Source organism: Eleutherodactylus coqui, chromosome 1, assembly GCF_035609145.1.
Source record: "Eleutherodactylus coqui strain aEleCoq1 chromosome 1, aEleCoq1.hap1, whole genome shotgun sequence".
Lineage (NCBI taxonomy): Eukaryota > Metazoa > Chordata > Amphibia > Anura > Eleutherodactylidae > Eleutherodactylus > Eleutherodactylus coqui.
In genome coordinates, this window is record NC_089837.1 from 432534660 (window position 1) to 432551677 (window position 17018).

At 46.6% G+C, this 17018-nt stretch overlaps 1 protein-coding gene across 3 annotated transcripts in view; it reads right to left on the reverse strand.

The window, feature by feature from the left end:
• Positions 1 to 17018, reverse strand: part of ZC3H13 (zinc finger CCCH-type containing 13) — a 57216-nt gene that overhangs the window by 9898 nt on the left and 30300 nt on the right. For 2 of the 3 annotated variants that reach the window (XM_066582061.1, XM_066582046.1), the window contains 3 exons: positions 10812 to 10915; positions 3663 to 4685; positions 261 to 305 (listed from right to left, as the gene is read on the reverse strand). In XM_066582061.1, the coding sequence (XP_066438158.1) occupies positions 261 to 305; positions 3663 to 4685; positions 10812 to 10915 (1172 nt within the window). The remainder of the gene's footprint in view (positions 1 to 260; positions 306 to 3662; positions 4686 to 10811; positions 10916 to 17018) is intronic. The other variant, XM_066582053.1, reaches the window with a different exon arrangement.

Here is a 17018-nt window from a genome sequence, read left to right on the forward strand (position 1 = left end):
AAGAGGGAAAGAAATCAGACAACAGCTGGAATTGCATTAGGAGCAAATACTATAGAAGAGATATTGCTTTTTATGCATATTCCGTGTGTGGCGACATTCCTATTTTTTACTTCAAGACACATAACTAGACAAAATAAGGCAGAATTCTAAATATTCTAAATTATTTCTACCACGTAACCATTTTCTGCACAAAGCTGGAGCAAAAAATTACTGTAAAATGTGCAAAGCGCTCCCTAGTGGCCTAGTCAGTAACTACACACCTGTATGCCATGTAGAGATTTGTGGCTGCGTGCCGACTGGGTGTCCTGTATGTGGAATGCACAAATTAGAGCTTTAAAGATGAATAATGGATATATGCATTAGTATAATCTAACAAGTAATATTGACTCTTTATATAGCGCTACCATCTGCAGATAAGTAAAGAGATTTTCAGCAAAGGACGATGAGTGGAAGGTACAGCGCTAATCACTTGTCATAGCTAAAAGTCAAAACCTTAAGATTTATATGCAATTTCAGCATAAAATTACCACCTTAACGCAGCTGTGATGACCGTAACTAAGGTGGAACATGGGTCCCTTGGAGTGAAGTTGGTCTCTATGCTGTATTTAATATGGAGAGACCACCCTCAAAAGGGAGGGGGGGAAAAAACCAGAAGTGGAGACAGGCTGCTTAGCTTGCTTCATTCTGAAGGATGAAGAGGGGAACAAGCCACCAGGCAGGCTACGGTGAGTGCGGTCACTCTTCTCTATGCACTTTCTTCATCCACTAGACTGTGGCTAATAGACGCACCACAGTCTAAGAAGTTAGTTCCCTACTATATCCCCTACAGGGAAGCAGTGGTCCAAGGGTCATTTTACAGGGGACGATTTTTGGCGCCCAACAGTCATCCCAGCGATTATTGCTCTTCAGCATTCACACAGGAGTGATATCTTTCAGTGAATGGAGGCAGAGTTTCCAGCCACTCCCCTCCATTCATAATAAACAGGCAGTCATTCATAGATGAACGACTACACCTTACAAAGGCCAAATGTAGCTTGCATAAACTGGACGACAAACAATACATGATCGAGTTATCGATCGTCGCTCAGTTGCTGGCATTGTAGGTTTATTGTTTATTTTCACTCAATTCAGTGATGAACTGATTGCTAATCGCTCCATGTAGAAGGGCCCTAAAACAGACTACCACTCCCTCTAGCACAAATCTTCAACTGTCTTAAGAGGGGTTTTTCATAAATAGTATTCTTTCTGACCTATCGGTCATCAATAGTTGATCGGCTGGGGTCTGTCGCTCAGGACCCATACCGATCAGCTCAGCGGGCGCATGCTGTCAGCGCCACAAATACAGAGATCGGAGCTGAAGCAGCATAAGTCTCCGTACTGACCTCTGTATAGTGGCCGGCGCTTGTAACTGCAGGCACAACGCGGGTTGATTTCAATGAGAACCGTGCCTGGAGTTACAAGAGCCGGCCACTACACAGAGGTCAGAGCAAAGACCTCTGCTGCTTTCGCACTGACCTCTGTATTTGCAGGGATGACATAATGTGTCCGCTCAGCTGATTGGTTGGAGTCTCAAGCGACGGCCCTTAGCCAATCAACTATTCATGGCCTATCCCGAGGATAGGTCATCAGTAGTATTCTCGCTGGAAAACCCCTTTAAGATCAGCTATCCGTAAATTTGTTTAGCGGTGGATCCAAGCCCCATATTGGTACCTACACTCCCAATTTTAATGCCTCACTACCTCATTACTGGTTCAGTTCTTGGAGTGGCATCATTTTAAGACTTCAAAACCATGGATGGCTGTGGAACAAGAACTAATCATTTTGCCCTAACTTTACCTTTCTTGCATTAATCCAAGTAGTACCAAACAGGACCATAGGTGAAATGAAGTTATCCTTTCACAATATGGAATGTGACAGCACAAAGGCTTTCTCTGAAGAGAATGCAGATCATTACCTCCTTTTCTCCAACCCATCATCCCTTCCAAGTTTATCTAGGAAGCATTTTAATGCATGAAACAAACCCTGGTTCTTTCATGTTCTCCTTACCTGGACTCGCTATTCTTCCAAGCCTCAAACACTGACAGCAACTTATCTTGGATAGCGTATGTATAATTAAGAACCTACCACCTAAAAAACAGGCTCTATTCTTCCTGTAAAAGCCAGTTTCTGTTGCATTAGCAATCAGTGCATGTTGTGTCTCATATACAAATTTCTTAAGACAACCCAAGAATACTGATGGACCAGGCTTTGTGAACGCATAGTGGGAAAAAAAGCTGAGGTGAGTATTGCTGATAGGGAGCGGCAGAAGGCCTTTTTTTACACTCACAGGTTCCCTCTCACTTGTGCAGATCAGGGAGAGACTTATAAAATACTCACTATGGCCGCCTGCAGACGAGCGGGTCGGATCCGGCGGCGTGGATTCTCGTCGCGGGACCCGACCCGAGCACCTGCAGGGGCGAGCGCGTACTCACCCGCGCCTGGCGGCCCCGGCTCATTCGTGTGCTGGCTGCCGGCGCATGCGCAGACCGGAGCCGGCGGCCGGGTGAGTGCCACGGTTTGTTTGCTAACGCAATCCTAGGCAGGCTTTCAGTGGCGGAAATCCCACTGCAGGATTTCCGCCCAAGTGCATGCGGCCTAAGTGGTACAAATTCTTCCCAAGTGGCAACAGGAGATTTCAAGTCTTCAAAAATTGAGGAATTTACTGCCAAATATTCTGATAAGTCTTAACCGTTTTTGCAGGTTTGGCAGCCCTAGGTTGCGTTACAAAGTTCTGCTAAATTTCACTTGTTCTTTACTTAATACTCTAAGCCTAATCCCATTTAGATGGTATGATAGTCGTCTGAACGACTGTATGAGCGCCGAGGTCACCACTAAGTTAGTTAGCGCTCGTGCAGAGAACACTGCTGGATCGTAGGCTTCTTGCTCAGCGGTTTATATTCTATATAAAAAGGCTGTTCGAGGAACATTTACATTCAGCGAGAAACCCGCAATCTAGCAGCGGTTTTTATACTGAGAAGTGAACGGACCATAAAAAAGATTTTTGCATTTTCACTGGATGATTATCACTCAATTTCGTTTGTTTCAACCTGTGTAAATGTCCCTTCACTCGGTTTACTTTTGTTTATTGTCCATCCCTTCATACCTCCTTTTCTTTTGCCGTGCTCTACCCCTACTTTTTCCCTCTTCTGCATGCATGTAGTTGGTGTAATGGGAGAGCCACAAACGGAGAGGCCATGTCCCTCCTAACCTCTACCTTATTTTAGCAGGATATTTACTTGGTAGTTTATACTCTTGAAACAAGATTGTGGATTTTCCCTTGGCTCTATAAAAACAGACTCTCTTTGAAGACCAATATCTTTATATAGGGCTCTCTTGTTTCTGGAAGGCATTTCAAGAAGGGAGTAGCTGGGATTTCTTGGCACATATTGATTGTTGGTACCAGATTTACTTTCTTGATGTTTTTATATCTCTTTTTCACATTAAAGATACATTTAATAAAACTGATTAAGTGTAGAAACAGACTAGATTAGCAGCCAATACCTGTTCGTACCACTCATAAAGAAATACAATTTAATCCTTTTACGAAATAGGAGTATTGATTTTGAATAAACAACAAGTTGAGCTGCTGGGGTCAAGTTATAGTTAAAAACACAACACCGTACCTGATGAAGTGCTGCGGCTAGGCTCTCCTCTTTTCAGCTGATCAATTCTAGATTTGCGCTCCCCTGAAGGCTCAATGCTTCTATTTCGTTCTCGGTCTCTAGAGCTGCCATGCAATAGTCTTCTCCTAACAACCTGTTCATCCCCACCACGATGAACAGAATCAATAGATGGTGACCGCAGGCGGCTTGATGTACGGCTCTGGTTACTGGATATACTACTGCTGCGTTTCTGCTCAACAGGCTTTCGAGCTGGGGGTTCATCCATGCATGAAGGTCGCTGATCTTCTTTCTCGACTTTAACCTTGGAGGGCTTTTTGATGGGTTCTTCTGCAGTTCTCTCTGGAAGTGAAGGTTCTGTTCTTTCAGGAACATCTTCTTCATCTGTCCAGTCACTGAATGTGGAGTCCTTTGATTGGACTGTATCAACAGCCATTTTGTCTGATGTGACCTCCGGAATCTCCTCCTTAACAACTGCTGAAGTTGTGACGGATGCAGCTACTACTGGAGGTGTTCTAGGTCCTTTTTTCTTCTTGCTGGTCTGGACAACTTCTTCATCCGAAATATCAGATTCTCCCTTCTTTCGCTTTTTCTCCAAATTCTTCTTCTTTTGGCCCTTTTTGGGTGAAAATACTTTAGCCTCTACTGGTGGAGATTCTATTGCAATTTTTTCAACTGCAGGTTCTTCCTCTTTCTTTTTCTTTCCAGTTTTCTTCAAGGTTTTCTTCTTGGTTTTGTCTTCATGTAGTTTGTCAGTAACCTCTCTTTCGTCAGTTTTATGTTGTAGAGTGCTCTCTGTCTCTTTGGTCTTTGAGCTTTCAGCATCTATCAAGTGTTCCCTCTGCTTTTCGCTAGTAGATATCCGCTCTTTAGTCTCCGCTTCCTCATAACGCCTGGATCCATCTTTCCTGTCCGGTTTACGTTCCTCCTCCTTCCAACGAGCTGGCCTCTCCTCTGAAATAAGAGCAGGACTGAGACGTGTGTCTTGAGGTCTGACAACTTGACTTAGAAGCCTGTGCTTCTCATCTGAAAAGAAATTACAAAGAATACACAATGTAATTATGCATTTCAGGAAGAGCTTCTGTACATTTAGATTTTTATACTAAAAGTTAATATCTTGCATTTTATCTATTACTATGGACCATTCCAAAATACACAGTACGTGAGAAGTACAAAAACAGAAGGAAAGCAAAGACATCTGGCCGCAGATGGAGAAGATCTGACATCCATCAATGGCCTCCATTGAATAATGCTGAACATGTATTAAAAAGTAGCACATGGGCAATGCAGTGAACATGTTAACCAATGTAGACTGCCGATGGATGGGTCAGATCATGTGAACGTCCATGAGTGCCGCAGATCGGAACTGCCATCCTGGCTGCGAGTTGAGCAATATGGTCACACTTTTTCTGACACTTTTGATGTACAAGTTGCAAAATTGCTCAATACTGGTCATACAAACTGCTTGTCTTGGATGCCATTTTCCACAATTAAAGTCTTCATAAACTGTAGAATGTAACTTTACAAATGCTTTTACTATAAATATATAAAATAATTGTCATCTGAGCTCCCACAATGTGCTACCCCCTGAAACCAGGAGCACATAATATTCTGAATTTAATGGTATCCTTATCCCCAATGGCCAGAGGAACAACTTTGAATTAAAAAGTAAGTGATTCATAAAGTTATTCACCTTTATGTTGAATTAATCTGTGGAATAATGTCACGTATCAACCCAAGACAAATTTCTTTTTAACCCTTTTGCTGCCAAATTAAACACAAATAAAAGCTGAATATATCTGACACTGCATACCTTCTCATTTAGCAGGGGGGGGGGGGGAAACACCTCCTATAAATATAGCAGAGGATAAATATCCTTTCACTGCTAAGGGAGGCGATAACATGAAAGAAATAGGATTTTGTGTTATACAATGTAAAATCCTTTTCTCAGGTGTTCATTGGGGGCAGGGTGAAGAACTTGAGTACAGCAACTTCTAGTAGGAGGCGGATAATAAACAAACGAAGAGTTGACTCCTCTTAAAGCCCATTTAGACAACGATTATCACTCAAAATTTGCTCAAAAGCTTTTGAGCGATAATTGTTCTGTCTAAATGCACTGCCATTGTGCACTGTTCATTGATCGCTCATTTCTAGCAAGCTTCGTGGACGTATCAAGTGAACCTTCACATCCTTGCAAACCTGCAGGACAGAAGTATTAGGTGCATCCTGTGCGGTGTCCCATAATGTGGAGTGGGCCGTTACCTGAATAGGCACAGTCCTGCCCTTGACACAGTAGGCCCCCATGATCACCATTAGGGATGAGAAACAAAAAATCTGAACAGTGGAAAGGATTCTGTGCAAGAAAGATAGAACAGTGCACGGATGAGATCAGACTTACGCAGACAACATTCCATGGGGTGTGAAGGCTTTGCACAGAAGGAGGGCAGAACGATGTCCTCATTGAGGACAAGACCGCCTTGTGAAAAAATGATGGGACAGATCTGAGGACCACCTAGTCCTGATGAAGCACAAGAAAATGAGATCTACATAACGCGGAGAGCTCAGAGATGTGGCGAATCGAAGTGATGGCTACCAGAAAGGCGACCTTCCAAGATAGCAGGCAGATGGAAATTTTACGCATTGGCTGGAAGTGAGACAATTGTAATGCATCCAAGAACGAATTGAAATTCCAGGGTGCTGATTACAGATGGTAAGGAGGAGCAATGTGTGTCACTCCCTGAAGAGTTCGCACTGCAGATTTGGAAGTCAGGAGGCGTTAGAAAAGGACTGATCGCACAGAGATATGATCCTTTAAGGATCTGAGGCTCAGGTCTGTATTCATGCCTGATTGCAGGAATGAAAAGATTCTGGGAACAGAAAAATGCATGGGTTGGAGAGAATACAGAAGGCCTAATCTGAAGGACTCCACACCCCGTAGTAAATGTGAGAGGATGATTTTCTGCCCTGAGCATAGCCCATACAATGGGGTCTGCAAACCCTTGCACTTTCAGCACTGTGGATTAAACAGCCACACCAACAAACGTAGCGTTTGCAAATGCGTGTGAAGAGTTGCGCTCTGCCTGAGTACAAATGGCCAGGGGGTGTCATCCAGTTGGGACACTAGATCAGCACAGCAAAGACATGGCCAGTCTGGCGGTCTGAAGATCATGGGTACACCCTCCATCTTGGCTTTCTTGAGGAGCCGTAGGATCAGATGAATACTAGGGGGATTGCTAAGGCGTCCAAAGCCGGTTGCCTCATAAAATGATTTAATCTAGGCGGTTGCCAAAGAGGCGAGTTCCGGTGAAGAGAAGACCAGTTGGAGACTTCCTGGAGGGGATGTCTGCAGACCAACACTTAAGTTATAAGGTAGCTCGGAATTGCCACGGAAAGCACAGAGGAACTGGCTAGAAGCACTATTGTCTATGACAAAAGACTGTCCATTCAGAGACAGTTTATCCAAAGGACCAAACCTTGAGAGAGAGGGGGAGGGGGAGGGAAGGAGGGGGAAGAAAAGACATGTAAAATAATGTTTTAAAATATGTAAAAGTTGGAAAAAGTTTAATAAAAATACTTTAATTAAAAAAGAAGTCTGGAAGCATTTAGGGAGGCCTCACAGATGAACTTGCCTGCTTGAGAGAGCTGAAGAGCAAGCTTAGATAACTCTTCCAGAGGGGCACCAAATAGTATGCCTCGGCGTAGTTGTTTCACCCAATCGCCATCCAGAAAGAGGTGAAAAGGTGGCATAGAACTGACACAGTGCCCTCGATAGATGACTTGGCAAAGGATTCCAGCAGTTTATTATGCTAGTCCTTAAAAGATGGCACATCTGCTAGGGGCAGGGTAGTGCGCTTTGATAGGGAACACTTGGGCATCCACCGATTGTGAGGAAGACCACTTTTTAATGGATTCCTCAAGGAACGTAAACATTACATCCAGGTACTTAGACTTGAGGAAACATTTACCTGGAGCTGACCACTATTTGGAAACTGCCTCCTTAAATTCCACGAGTGGGGAATGTCATGGATGTTGGAAGGAGTAGTCGTCTGCGGTGGCAGAGAAATCTTGCTCTTGCACATGGTCTCTTTAACCGCCTCTATGAGCATGTCTGCGATGGCCCAAAGTCAGAATCCAACATTTTGCCCTCAGAGTGGGAGCTGTCCCTAGAGGCAAAGGAAGGAGGCAACTGTGTATGACTGTGCAACCTTGGAGACCATTGTTTCGTGGTCCTGCCACGAGTACATTCCGGTAGGAATGACTTTAGTTTTGGTTGGGTTCCAGCTGGATGCCCTACGCAGCATCTCCACAATGGACCTGGAGACTTTTCTAAGGTCCAAAACCACCATAGGAGTGAGCATGGCAATTTGGGTTTAGGGCCATGTAGGGGCTCAGCGGTGGATATCCTTGCAACAGGTTATCCGGTTGATCTGGAAAGCAGGCAGTTCATGCAAAGATGCTCCTGCTGACCGCATGAGAACTTTGTGTAACAACGGGAACATGCGATTGCCGAGCTTTGTTTACTGGGTTCTACCCTAAAATACGACATTGTAGCTGTATGTGCAAAGGAAAATTGCCTAATAACCTATCGTTACCACAATGTGCACATATTACAGAGAGCTACAGGTGGGCTAGGGCAGAGCAGCTCCCTAGGGCAGATCTTACCCAGATCCAGGAGGTCCCCCGGAGCTGTGGAACAAAGGAACTACATAGAAATGGAATCCAGGATGGGAGGAATGATGGTGAGACTGATCACCAGAAGCTGAAATTCCATTCCCGAAAGTGGGTCTCCGCCAATCAAATGCAAAGGGAAGGCTCCCTTCCTTGTGACACAACAAGGGCTGGAAGGGGAAGCAAACAAAAGAGCGTGGGAAGGCTAGAAGGGGAGGCGACCAGAATAGTGTGGGCACCAGAAGCGGCACCGAAGATTGTAGCAGAGAATGGAAACAACTGGACCGACCGTTCGTTTAAAAACCGGTAAAAATTCCCCATGCGGCACAGCCTAGGGAAAGTCCTCCCTCCCACTCAGGCCACATGAAAGCCAGACGCACCTAAGTGAAAAAGAATAGGAGCAGGACAGATTTGGGTAAGGAAAACTAAGGGTCATCATACTTAACTTCCCAGAGGTAGGTGCCACATGCTGCGGCATTGATATCCAGCCTGATCCTCCACTATTTATTGCTTCCTTTTAGTGGGAGAGGAGTCCACAAACTCCTTTGAGCAGGAGGATCTTCACTGATGGGTCACAAAAAAAAAGTTAAGGCTTTTCTGTGTTACCTTGCCTTCGTGAGGCAGAAAAGCAGCAGGAAAGTTAGTGGCACCCTGATGCACCTCTTCAAAAGTTAAAGGAATTTTGTCACCTTGTGAACCCAAAAAGTCCAAGAAACTCCAGGATCTTGAAGACCTGTAGCAGGAAGGTCTGCCTCCTATGGAAACTAAGCTAAAATAGATTTAGCTGAGTGGCTGCAGGAGAAGTAAACTCTTCTCTTGCTTAGGGTTCTCCTAGTGGCAGGAACTATACGCAAGGTCTTCACTGCGTTTACAGTGCCAAGAAATCCCTTCATATCCTACCCAACTCGAGGTCACTGGGGTAGTACAGTGGAAAACATCAGTAAAAATCTGTGCTGATCCTGAGGTCACTCATCCGATTCCCCCTTCCATCTCTACCATAAAAGTACACAATCGGGAGAGCAAAACTTTTTAGTGTTCCTCTCTAACTTGAAGTGCTGTGTCCTGAGTACCGCATCAAGCCCGTGTGGCTTTAATAAAAATGGAATTCTTTTAACTCTATACATCAAGGTATTTAGGTACCCTGTTTTGCGGCTCCAATATATCATTTCTTGCTGGACTTTATAGGAGTCACGCATCCAGACTCCTTTCATGAGCTCGCAACACACACATAAGGAACCTCCCTTATGTGATAAGGTACACACAAGTGCTGTTGTGTTTGCATTAGTTAGTTCTATAGAATACTGAGCCTTGTAATATTCAAAAGCAAATTGCGGGCTTTAATAAGCTCTAGCCCAATTAGATTAGTCACAGCAAGTTTTTAAAGTTGTGACGTATTACATACATCCTTGCCAATGAAAGGAATAAAGTGGTTGACCACTTGCACAACCACTTTTTTTTTGTTCTCTAATGCATCAGACGTGAAATATAAAGCAAGTTTGCAAAATGCTTTGATTAAAAATGTTCCAGTGTTCTTTTCTACAGCTCCTAAACAGACTAACTTCAGTCTGTTCCTACAATCACACTTGCATTGGCCCCTTGTTTATAATATAAAACACATAAGTTGGCATAGCTGTTGTAGAAACAAAACTATAGGACATTTTTAACCAAGACCTATTGAATATTTTAGATCCACTGGGAAAAATAGAAAAAAAAATAGACGTGTTACAAAAATGGACAGCCTTTAAAAGGCTTTTTCCAGCTACACTATTGATGACCTATCCTCAGGAGAAGTCATCAATAGTTTACTGGCGGCATCCACAGCTGATTGAAGAATCCGCTGCACTTTTGAGTGCTGCGGCCTCTTTTCAGTCCAGGGATCTCATGTTCATTTGTCATGTGGCCTGAGAGCAACTCAGTCTCAATCAAGTGAATTGGACTGAGTTGCAATAGCAAGCACAACTAGTATACAATGTATGGTACTGTGCCTAGTATGGAATGAAGTGACAGCGGTTATTACTCAAGCATCGCTCTCACTTCAAATCAGCTGATCGGTGGGGATCCCTAACAGTGGACTCCCAATAATAAATAGTTTACTCCTGGAAAACCCCTTTAACCAAGTCCATTTTCCTAGCATCGATTTTAACCATCTGTATAAAAAAAAAAAAAATCTACGGTATAGATAAATCTGTGGATTTTATGAAAAAAAGGATACTTTTTTTTCCTTTAAAAGATGAATAATTGAACATTCAACTCATCAACATCCATTGACCGCTAACTTCATAACATCAAAAAAATCCCAAATGAGCTACGTATAACAAGCCTGAAGGCACAGCTGATAAATGACCTCTCCATAGATTATAGCTGCTGGCTATTGCACAGTCTGCTTGCTTCCAATGTACTAATTAATTATGGTACCGTCAAGGCTGGTTATACATATAAGTAAACATTATTAAAAGAAAGTTGCCTGGGACTATTCATTCTTACTCTTCTCATCAGCACTGTTATATGCATCGCTCTCTGGGGAATGCTCTCTACGACGCTTCGGGGACTGACGTGGGCTAGGACTATTTTCATTTCTATGCCGCTTCCTGCAGGTAAAAGGAAATACACATAATGAGGCCCAAAATTAATAGCAATGTCTATAAATCTGCAAAGAACGTACAAAAGTTATTGCCAGTCACATGCACCCAAACCGTGTACTAATCACAAACACCAGAATTATAGCCTGTGCCAGCCTAAGATACTCCTATAAAACATCAGTCATAGAAACCTTAAGGCTGGGTTCACACAGGGCGGATTTGCCGCGGAAATTCCGTGCGGAATTTCGTCGGGGCAAATCAGCATGTGGCCGCTAATCCCGGGATTAGCCAGCTGTGTGGACGAGATTTCTCAGAAATCTCATCCACACAGGACGGCAAATCCGCTGCGGCTAAGCCGGCAGAAGCCACTGCTGCGGCGGGGATTTGCCGACCGCAGCATGTCTATTTTCTTTTCCCGCTGCGGCCGCGCTCTCCTCTATGGGAGCGCCGGCCGCAGGGGAAGAGCGAGCGGCCGGGCCACTTCAAAACCGCTGCGGGTTTTGAAGCAGTGGTTCTCCCGGCGGAAATCTTGCGGTTTTTCGCTGTGGCCAAACCGCGGGATTTCCGTCAGGAATCCGCCCTGTGGGAACCCAGCCTAATAAGATTATTGCTGTTATCCTGCCCCTGGGCCTGGTTTCACTGCAGTCCTGTTCCCATCAAATAATGTAAAGGAGAGATATAGTCTATACACAAATACCTACGTGATAAGTAACTTTAGTATCAGGCAAGTAAACCAACATTTTCTTCCTACTACAGATTATAGCCTAAATTCTATCTTAGAGAAGCGGACTTTTGAGACAATTTAAGACAGTCTTGGTGTTGGGTTCCATTGCATTCTGGGACAATTGGTCTTACATGAGATTACTTGATAGTACCAAGAAGTCTTTGAGATTTATCTCAGAAGACTAGAGATTAAATACATTTTATATACTCTAATGCAGTTTCAAAGGTAAGTAAAATATTAAGCAAAGAAGCTCAAATTTACATATAATTGTAATATAGTGTTCAAGGGTGAACACGTCCTTTACTGCCAATATTTAAAACATGGATTTACTGTCATGAAGAAAGAAATTCTAAAGAGGGACCGTCTGCTCGGCACAATCCCATTTTGTTAGAATCACAGGGGGTCCTGCCGCTGGTACCCCAGTTATCAGCTTAAAGTGTTCGATTTCAGGGGGCGTGGCTAGCCGGCAACAGGAGCGCACGCACAGACCGGAGCTCCTGGCAGCATACCGGCGAGTTTTTGCCGCGCCTGGAGGCTTCCACCACGCGGAAACCACTACCCTGGGCACCACCGGACCGAAACCTGCAGAAAGAGACCCTCCGCGGGCCTCTACCTGAAACCGCGATTTTGAGGCCTACAGGTCCGGGCGCATCCCCGGCCTAAATTTACAGACGGGGCCGACGGGAAGTGAGGGCCGGCCGCGGAAGACAACGGCAAACCCCCGCCGAGGAGCAGTGGAGAAGAAGGGGCAGCTGCTGGGACCTGAAGAGCCAGGGAGTGGGCAGAAGAAGCAGGAGAGAGAACGGCAGGCCCACAAAACAGCAGACTGGGTGAGTGACGCCGTGACTGCGGCCACTGGACCCTGCGGCCGCCCCCTGCGCTCCCCCACCCCTACTGGACAGTAGCACTACGCCAGGGCATTGGAAACCCCCTGGAGCGAGCTCCCTGTCGTGCAGTAAGCACTCCAGACAGGCAGACACATTAAGAGGCCCCCTCCACCCCTCCCCCCAGTCGGACACCACCTAGGCGAGGGAAGACAAGGGGTGCAAGAGGGGAAAAATCGGAGGCAGTGTGGGGGAACACAGCAGAGAACCACGCATACAGCGAGGAGTACCGCGCACGGAGCCACCCTCCCTCTGGGGAGCACTCTACTCCCGAACAGAGAGGTGCAGAGGCAGTTGGCGGCCCCCTCTTTCTGCGTATCCCGCCTTTTAACAAACGTGGCACCCCGAGACTGCAGCCAACTACTTCACGCGCACCCAGAAACTAAGCCCGGAGCTGCCGCCTGGAAGTGTCGCGCTCAAGGTGCATAAATACTACTACACTATGTTTGCACCCCAACAGCTATGCATTAAAGCTTAAACTGCGCATGAATCCCCCCCTGTGACATTTATAAGTTCAGGCCTGTGGACATCCCCTACTACTATCCTTGGCGCCAAGCAAGCAAGCCAAAATAACTAGCAAGCTGCAGCAATATTCACGGCCCAGCACCTCAATGGACCCCTGACCTAACGCGCCCTCCAGCCCGCAAATTGCACCCCCTGTGGCAACAGCACCAGCTTCACCTCCTGCATCTGGCCCGACTATTGCCGATGCGCTGAAAGCGATTACAGAATCGCGCTCTGCCCTCACAGAAAAAAAAAAAAAGTCGGACTTTGGTCTGCTGCGAGCGGACGTACGAACGCTGAGAGAGCGTACAACAGAAGTTGAGACGCGAGTCTCTAACTTAGAGGACACTGTTACACCACTCTCAGATCAAGTGCGCACCCTCGGCACTAACCTCACGGCGCAGCGGAGAAAAATGGATGATATGGAAAACCGCCTGCGCAGATGCAATCTCAGATTCATAGGACTGCCGGAGGGCGCTGAGGGCAGAGATCCCTGTGACTACCTAGAATCGCTTCTCAAGCTGGAGTATGGTCCCGACTCTCTGTCACCCCTATTCTGCGTTGAGAGAGCACACCGCATTCCATCAAGAGCCCCGCCGCCCGGAGGCCCTCCACGCACCTTCATTGCAAAATTGCTTAACTATAGGGACAGAGACAAAATTCTGTCACTCAACAGCGAGAGAGACCCGGTAAGGGTTGACGGACAAACAATCCGTATCTTTCCGGACTTCTCCCTAGAGGTACAGCAGAGGCGCCAAAAATTTGTAGAGGCAAAGAAAATGCTGCGCTCAAAACAGCTTGTCTACGCCATGTTATACCCTGGCAGACTAAAGGTGATCAAGGATAACCGTTCCCATTTCTTTGTAAACCCGGAGGATGTCCTAAACTGGCTTGAACAAAATTGACCTACGCCGTGAGGCTTTCATAAATGCGTGCTTGATGCGGCTGGCCGGTCGTTGTGGAGGGTGGCTCCCCCCTTTCTCCCACTCCCCCCCCCCCCTTTTTTTTTTCTTTCCTTTTTCCTCCCCCCTACCTTTCCCCCCCTTCTCATTTCCCATTCTCAACCCCGCCACCACCCTCGCTCACTCCACTCTAGATAAGAAGGCCAGCAGCTGAAGATAATGAAAATCCAGAACGATGTGGGCTGCGATAAAGTTACTTTTTTTTCTACTTAGACTGTGGGAGCTCGACTGGACTGGGGGCCTATGCAGCGCCCGCGGCCCGTGCCGGGTACCTATAGCCCACATTGACATAGCCCACACTCACATAACCCTGTCTGTTTCTTCACAGGGGGACTTTCTTTTCATGCTCGTAACTGCCGTTACTGTACTACATTTTTCTGTTATAGTCTGTTGGTGATTCACGCTTGGGGCTAGGTCTCACGCCCCCTACAAAGTTGTGAGTTATGGGATCGAAACCGGTCCAAAGTTCGGGGTGATGGATTGGTCGAGGTTGGTAAATGTGAATTGCTTTGTAATTTTCTATTTGTTGTTATTTTTGGCGCGACTCTTTTTCGGATGCTTTATAAGAACTCGTGGGAACAATGGCCATCCCCTTGAAAATGGCTAGCACATAATTAAAACAGGTCTCCTGGAATGTCAGGGGACTAAACTCTAAAATTAAAACAGCATTGGTTTTTGACTTCCTTAAAACTCACTCCCCCCACATGATACTACTTCAAGAAACACACCTTAGGGGCTCGAAGACGCTGGCGCTTAAACGAGCAACAATAGGCTCAGCGTATCACGCGACTTACTCAAACTATGCTCGAGGAGTCAGTATACTGGTGGCCAAATCGGCCCAGTTTGCCGTCTGCCAAATACACATAGATCCTGGGGGGCGCTACCTGATCCTACAGGGAACCTTCCATGGCCGCCTCCTCACGATAGTAACTGTTTACCTGCCACCACCTGCTAACATTGAAATACTTCACGAGGTGATGGCACGAGTGGTCCTCCTTGAGGCGGCCCCGATAGTAATCATGGGAGACTTCAACCTGATTTTGGACCCGGTGCGGGACCGTCTCACTCCAGCCGCCTCCACACAAGCTCGGCTGCCTGGGTGGGCTGACTCCTACTCACTGCAGGAAATATGGCGTGCGCAACATCCACATGAGAGAGCCTACTCATGCCACACCCTGACTTACAATGCCTTCTCGCGCATAGATCTCTGTTTTGGCTCTCCGGACTGCCTCCCTATGGTTCGTGATATATCCTATCTACCCAGAGGCATTTCAGATCACTCCCCGCTCCAATTAGTTCTTGACCTCGGAGTTGAGGGCAGTCGCCCTGCGTGGAGACTGAGTCCGCTGTGGTTGGAACAGAGAGAAGTGCACAAGTACGTAGAACAAGAGGCTGAGATGTACTGGGAAGTCAATGAGGGGACGACCTTGGAGCTAGTGGTATGGGACGCATTTAAAGCCTTCACCAGGGGATCCTTTACCTCGGCTATTGCCGAGCATAGAAGATCCCTGGGAGCCCGCCGCTTGGACCTGGAACGGCGCCTTGACTTAGCAGAGACGAGACACATAGCAGACCCCTCCCCGGAAACTACTACAATTCTGGGTGCCCTGCGACGGGAATACAAACTACTGCTTATAGAATACACCAAGAAGAAACTCCTGTATTCCCGCCACCGGATCTTTGATCAGGGAGACAAGAACGGCCACTTACTGGCCTACCTGGCTAGAGAGGATCAGACACTGCCACCAATTATGGCGGTGCGGGACGGCACGGGTACTCTATTAAATGATCCCAAACTAATTAATCAAACGTTTGCCCAATTCTATGGAGATTTGTACACCTCCAGACTGAGCTACACTGAAGCGCAGCTCCTGGCGTACCTAGATGACATTCCCTTCCCCACACTGAGTGGAGACAGATCCCTATCCAGGTGGGCCGCGCTAAGTATAGAAGAAATAACGGAGGCCATTAAGGCACTTCCCAATAGGAAATCACCAGGCATGGACAGGCTCCCCGGGAAATGGTATAAAAAAAAATGTGGAAACCCTGGCCCCACGACTCCTCACACTATATAATTCTATTCTGCGGGAAGGGGCACTACCGGACACAATGCGTAAAGCTCTTATAATAATGATCCCTAAAACCGGAAAGGATCCCATGGACTGCGGCTCTTACCGCCCCATTTCCCTTCTCAACAACGACGTAAAAATAAATCGCAAAAATTCTGGCGACGCGTATAAACTCGGTACTAAAAGAGATCATACACGCGGACCAGTCCGGCTTCATGCCTGGCAAAAGCACGGACATGAACCTGAGGAGGCTCTTTAACTACTTGTCGTACAAGCACACTAATTGCGGGAAGCGCACCCTGGTATTTATAGATCAGGCAAAGGCCTTCGACTCAGTAGAGTGGAAGTACCTATGGGCGGTGATGCGGCGGTTCGGATTCGGGCCAACCTTTATTAAATGGATCGAGATCCTATACGACTCCCCGGTGGCCAACATTAAAACTAATACATGTTTCTGCCCAGTTCTCCTTGAGCAGAGGCACAAAACAGGGCTGCCCTCTGTCCCCCGCCTTGTTTGCCCTCGCCATAGAGCCTCTTGCGATCCAAATCCGAACGTCACAAACAGTGAAGGGATTTAAACTGAACTACGAAGAGCGCATAGCGCTCTATGCAGAAGACACCCTTCTCTTCCTCCAAGACCCGGAGGCGTCTCTAGACGCAACCCTGATTATATTCGGCGCATTCGGCGCACACTCTGGCATTAAGGTCAACTGGGACAAGACTCATTTACTGGCGGTAGACCCTGCGGCCGCCGAGCTCCCTTTGCCCGCCCCGCTGAGCTGGACAACCCAGACCACCTACTTGGGCGTAAAGGTCTCAGCGGAACTATCCGCCTTTTACAACTCCAACCTGGTCCCTCTCCTGGCCTGGGCCGGGGAGGCAGCGACACGCTGGGCTTCTCTCCCACTCACGCTGGTGGGCAGAATAAACCTGCTAAAAATGAAACCGCTACCAAAATTCCTGTATATA